Source organism: Papaver somniferum, chromosome 8 (genome assembly GCF_003573695.1).
Source record: "Papaver somniferum cultivar HN1 chromosome 8, ASM357369v1, whole genome shotgun sequence".
Classification (NCBI taxonomy): domain Eukaryota; kingdom Viridiplantae; phylum Streptophyta; class Magnoliopsida; order Ranunculales; family Papaveraceae; genus Papaver; species Papaver somniferum.
In genome coordinates this window covers 99135169-99140974 of record NC_039365.1, presented here as the reverse complement: position 1 = coordinate 99140974, position 5806 = coordinate 99135169, and the positions used below count along the sequence as shown (strand labels likewise).

The following is a 5806-nucleotide window of genomic DNA, read 5'->3' as shown; positions in this document are numbered from 1 at the left end:
TGTAGCATTTAGGACTCATGATCGTGCATGCATACTAGACTTAATGTGACCTTGATAATCCCAACAGGCAACACTACATTTAGTGTCGATAACTACATATCCGCATAAATGATGACTGAAGTCACTGAACTTTTACAGTGCTGTTAGAATCATGTGACACATTGATCTTCAATAGGGCTGTTCATGGTCGGTTTTGGTTCGGTTTCTAGCCAAACCAAAACTGAAACCAATACTATTGGTTTCTAAAAATCTAAACCAAACCAATCCATTAACCATTGGTTTGATTTCCAAATGGTTCCAGTTGGTTTCGGTTTGTCCCAGTGGTTTTTGGTTAACCAATAATTATGTCAAACCAAAAAAAAAAAAAAAAAAAAAAAACACAAATCTACAGATAAAAAATCGTAGTTGCCGATAGTATTGGTTTACACAAATTTACAGAGAAAAAAAATACAAAAAATATCAAGAATAGTTAAAGCTTACTCTAATTCTAGAGATCAAAAGAAGATATATAATATATCTTAATTTAGTTATTGACAAATAAAAAAGAAGGAAGACGGGAAGAAAAAAGTCGAGTAGCAGCGACTGTAGTTGGGGGTGGAGAAGGGAGGCGACTGAGAGAAGAAGAAAGAGAAAGAGGGAGAGTATCATAATGAAATATTAGTTTTAGGGTTTCTATTTATCCTCTAAATCAATGGGTAGAAACTAATACTTGTAAATTAAAGGTAGAAACTAAGTTTAAAAATTAATCGGTTTTCTAATGGTTTTTGGTTCGGTTTTAGAGGTCAAACCAAACCAAAACCAACACTATCGGTTTTCCACTTTCTACACCGTAACCAATCCATTAGTAAATGGTTCGGTTTGGTTTCTTCCTAATTGGTCTGGTTTGGTCCGATTCCAGCGAAAAACCGAAACCATGTTCAGCCCTAATCTTCAATGTGTTTGGAAACTCTATGTGAAACTCCCTCTATCTAAATTTCATGAGAATGACACACGTATCCTATCTGATATCACCAATCATAGACCCCTAAAATACACGCGAGATCCTACTATTGAGTTCTTGCAGAATGCAAACCTTGGTGGCAGAATGCAAATTGCAAACCCTATAGAACAGCCAAGTCACAGCCAATTAGCGGTCATTTTCCTTATTCTTTTGAGGGGTCCGAAAATGGCATGTCTGAATTGTTGTGGTTGGCACGGTGTGGAAATAGCAATTCATGCGCTAAAACAACGGATAGTAATAACTTCAACGTGATCAATACGCGGTACTTGTGTTAATGCTCCACACGGGAATATCTAAAAGTTACTCCACCTCAAGTGTAGTCAAATATTTTTTCTGGAAAACTCAAACGTTCCCGAAACAAAATCGATGGTCAATACTTAAGGACGACCCTCTCCCTTAAGTGGCAGTACAATAAAAATAGCAAGTTTCCTGATTTTAAAAATTTACATCCAATAAAAGAAGACCGTTCATAGATATTTGTGCCCAACTATTTACCCTTCGTCTGTATCTCCTTCTCACTTCTCAACTCTTCTTCACTGTTAAACTTCCAAGTTTGAGACTTCGTTTTCATGGTGGAGAGATCGACAGTGATAGGTTTTCCGTGTTTTCACTTTCTGTACAGAAGAAAATTGTAGAGAGAAAAACAAAGCTTATAACAAAACAGAACAACAAGAGTTACAGAGGTTTTAGGGATTATTCATAAATTTCCGCCATTAATGGCTGGAAATAAGGTAAAACAAGCAATGGGTTTTCAGAAATCATCGTCTCCAACAACAACATCAAAACCAGAAGAAAGAACAACACCAAAACGTACACAATCATGTCCATCGCCATCACCAGGTAGTTCAACTACAAAACAGAAGACTGTGTTTTCTCGTTCTTTTGGGGTTTATTTTCCTCGTTCTTCTGCTCAAGTTCAACCTCGTCCACCGGATGTTAGTGATTTACTTAAAGTCGTTGAAGAATTAAGGGAAAGAGAATGCCATCTTAAAACGAAAATCATTGAACAAAAGCTTTTGAAACAATCTGTTGCGATCGTTCCGTATTTAGAAAGTGAAATTACTTCGAAGAATTCAGAAATTGAAGTCTGTAATAAGAAAATTGAAGAGTTAGAATGTGATAATGAGAGATTAAAGAAGGAATTAGAGAGATTAGAGATGAAGATCGAAGAAGAAAGGAAAGAAAAGGAGAAATTTGTTAAAGAGATGGAAGTTGAGATTTCAGAGCTTAAGAAAACAATCGAAGAACAGAAGAAAACAATTACAGAACAAAGTCGAACAGATTCATCGTTATCTGCATCGTCGTCAAACAAATTATCAAGTTGCATTGAATCTGGTCACAATGCTCTGCATTCCAGGTCTAATTCCACGGAAGAAGTATTATCAACATCACAGAGATTTATGGGTTTGGTGGATGTAACTACGAAAAAAAATCTAGCGGTGAGGAATTTGAAAAGGGGAGTAGCATTGAAACTTTTAGAGATTGTTGCGAATCAAGACAATAATCAACATAAACAGATTGAAATTACAGATCCGAAGAAAGTAGAAGTGGAAATTGAGAGGAATCATCATCAAACTGAAGAAATGTCAGTGATTTCTAGTAGTATTAAATCTCGAATCCCTAGGGTTCCTAAACCTCCTCCAAAACCTTCATCATCAACAACAACAACACCATTACCATCTCCCACTTCATCTTCATCATCATCTTCAAGTTCTGATTCTTCTTTAACTGAAGAAACGAACTCTAAAAGCTTGTCTTCAGCTGCGCCTCCGCCGCCGCCTCCACCACCCCCTCCAATGGGGAGAAAGACAACTGTACCACCTCCACCACCACCGCCTCCTCCTCCAACAGCAAAAAAGACGAATGTACCTCCTCCTCCTCTGGCAAAAAAGACGCTTGCACCCCCTCCACCTCCGCCATTGCCATGTAAAGGGGGAAAAATTGGTCCTACTAAGGTCAAAAGAGTACCGGAAGTTGTGGAGTTCTATCATTCTTTAATGCGGAGAGATTCAAAGAAAGAATCCGGAATCTCTGGGTCTGACATTCCGGCCGCCGCTAACGCTCGTGATATGATCGGAGAAATTGAGAATCGGTCTGCCCATCAACTAGCTGTAAGTGTGCCCTTTTCCCGCTCAGATGTTTTGAAGTTTTATTACGAAATTGCCACCTATATGTCTAAATGACTCAATTACCCTTCTGAAGTTCATGTTGTGCTTCTTATGGCAAACTGGTTCAGCATCAGTTCCAGTCAGCTTCTTATGGCAAACTGGTGTTTGACTTCTGAATTCTAAACTGAAAACCTGACTCATTCTTTTACATTTGTGACTGATTAGACTAAATATTTTATTTAATAACTGAAGCCACCTAACCCTAACCCTGACTCTGAACTTAATTTTAGTGTGGCTCGAGGTCAGGTTGGGTTAAGACATAATAGTCATTTGACTCATTTGTGTAAGAGCTTAATGTCAACTTTGGAATAGAAGATAGTGATGGAGTAATGCTGTTTTGCTTGTTGTTACAGATCAAGTCAGATGTTGAAACCCAAGGTGATTTCATCAGATCTCTGATAAAAGAAGTTGAAAATGCTACTTTCACTAACATTGAAGATGTAGTTGCTTTTGTTAAATGGCTTGATGACGAGCTTTCATACCTGGTAAGTTTTACTTTTTCTTATAAAAAATTCCTTGAAATGGCCATTAAAATTTATCAAGATTTTCTGATTTCTGTTTGTTTTTTCAGGTGGATGAAAGAGCAGTTCTTAAACACTTTGAATGGCCTGAGCAAAAAGCAGATGCATTAAGGGAAGCTGCATTTGGTTATTGTGATTTTAAAAAGCTTGAATTAGAAGCTTTAAACTTAATTGATGATACTAGACAACCTTGTGGAACTGCCTTGAAAAAGATGCAAACTTCACTTGAAAAGTAAATAACAAAACTTGAATTTGTGATAATTTCCATCATGATTACATAAATGTGTGTTATTAACTATGGTTTTTAATTTTTGCAGATTAGAACATGGAGCTTATAATCTATCAAGAATGAGAGAATCTTCAACTAATAAATACAAGGGTTTTCACATTCCTACTGATTGGATGCTTGAAACAGGATTTGTTGCTCAGGTAATTTTATTATCTACAATATTTTTTTCACTTAATAGTTAATAATAATGATTAAGGGCATCGAACTCATCGATTTGGTTTTTACTGATCATTATCTTAATCTCATCATCTATTGCAATCCCAACTACTACTTGTACACACAGACAAAACCACTTGAAACAATAAACAAAATCACTTTTTTGATAAAAGTGTGTGGTCCATGTCGAAGATATGAAACCAAAATATATTGTCGACAGTGCAAGGGGAAATAAGGATAAATTAGTGAAAGTTCTTGAACAATGACAAAAGAACTAGTGTAGAAGGAGTTCACTTCAATTTATCTAAATGCACGGGTGGTGCACGCTGGCATGTGATATTAGGGTTTAGAAACTAGTAAATGTGTTTTAGGATGTTGGTTTCTTTTACTTTTGATGATTTTGGTGTTTTTATTTGGTAAAGAATCAGATCCTCTCTAAAAAGAACCGTTTGTTGTCTTCCCTATACAGCTTTAATAATGTTTCATAAATAAGCAATGTAGGGGATTTTACTAGGCAAAGTGAGATCTACCTTTGAGTTTAAAATAAGCAGTTACTTTGGAAGCTTTTTTCCTTGTACAGATCAAGAAACATAGAGTAGATAATGTAGTGTTCCATTGCCTGGTCTAAATTTAGAATTATTAGGCAATGGAGTTAAACTTGACATAACTTCTTAATGCCTATGAATTAAAACTATTAGTTTGTATACTATCTTAATCTGCATATCTTCATGACTTGATTCCTTGGTTGGTGCAATTTTAAAAATTCGTAAAACAAGAGACCCCTTTTTGATTAATTGAAATTTAAACTCATTTCACATCATTTCAGATCAAACTTGCATCAGTCAAGCTAGCCATGAAGTTCATGAACAGGGTTTCAACAGAACTGGAGGCCGCAGGTGGCGCTCCTGAATTAGAAGAATTGATGCTCCAAGGCGTAAGATTTGCATTCCGAGTGCATCAGGTACACTATATAAATCCTATCAATCTTTACTAAATTGATCAAACATGTAAAGTATTTCTCTTTATCAAATGTTTAGTTTTTTTTTTTTCTAATGTGTTTTGGATTTGTTACAAACAGTTTGCAGGAGGTTTCGATGCAGAAACAATGAGAGCATTTCAGGAGTTAAGAAACAAATCTAAATCATGCCATATACAATGTCAAAACCAGCAGCAACAAAAACTTTTATGCAGGTCTACACCTTGCTAACCTGTCGTAAATAATCCAGCTTCTGAGTCACCACTCTGGATCCCTCTTGTAAAAATACGTAAACTACACGTTTATCGAACAAATTATGTAATACCAGTTTTCAACACCCGGACACATTTGTATTACATCACATGAAAAGATGTATTTTGTACTGCTTTATGTACGAGTTTTTCATTTTTCGGAGCCCGGTTACATTCCAGATGCTTCCATATCTTATACTAGAATGATCTTTTTAGGGACCATGGTTTTTCTGAGCGGACCATGATTTTATTAGACCACCTTCCCTATAATTATAAGGGGTGTCCTAAAGCGTTGAAATTACTAACCTACTTTTAGCCTAATTTAATTTAAAACCAACCTAATAACCACCTATATATATAACCACCACCTCCTCCCAGCACCACCGCCGATTACCACCACCACCACTTCCGATTATCACCACCACCAATCACCGATTACCACCAC

The 5806-nt window shown here is 36.3% G+C and overlaps 1 protein-coding gene across 1 annotated transcript; it reads left to right on the top strand.

Moving 5' to 3' along the window:
• The first annotated feature begins 1495 nt into the window (after nucleotides 1–1495).
• Nucleotides 1496–5524, top strand: LOC113302451 (protein CHUP1, chloroplastic-like). Its single transcript, XM_026551352.1, has 6 exons — nucleotides 1496–3111; nucleotides 3522–3653; nucleotides 3740–3921; nucleotides 4007–4118; nucleotides 4961–5095; nucleotides 5213–5524. Exons 1-6 carry the CDS (start codon nucleotides 1717–1719, stop codon nucleotides 5339–5341), a joined length of 2085 nt encoding a protein of 694 aa, XP_026407137.1. The 5' UTR covers nucleotides 1496–1716; the 3' UTR covers nucleotides 5342–5524.
• Nucleotides 5525–5806: the final 282 nt, after the last annotated feature.

Excerpts from the sequence above, each read along its gene's own strand:
- LOC113302451 (XM_026551352.1), top strand. The coding sequence starts at position 1,717 with ATGGCTGGAAATAAGGTAAAACAAGCAATGGGTTTTCAGAAATCATCG. Across the intron at positions 3,112-3,521 it reads GGTCTGCCCATCAACTAGCT|ATCAAGTCAGATGTTGAAAC; the intron begins GTAAGTGTGCCC and ends TTGTTGTTACAG. Across the intron at positions 3,922-4,006 it reads ATGCAAACTTCACTTGAAAA|ATTAGAACATGGAGCTTATA; the intron begins GTAAATAACAAA and ends TAATTTTTGCAG.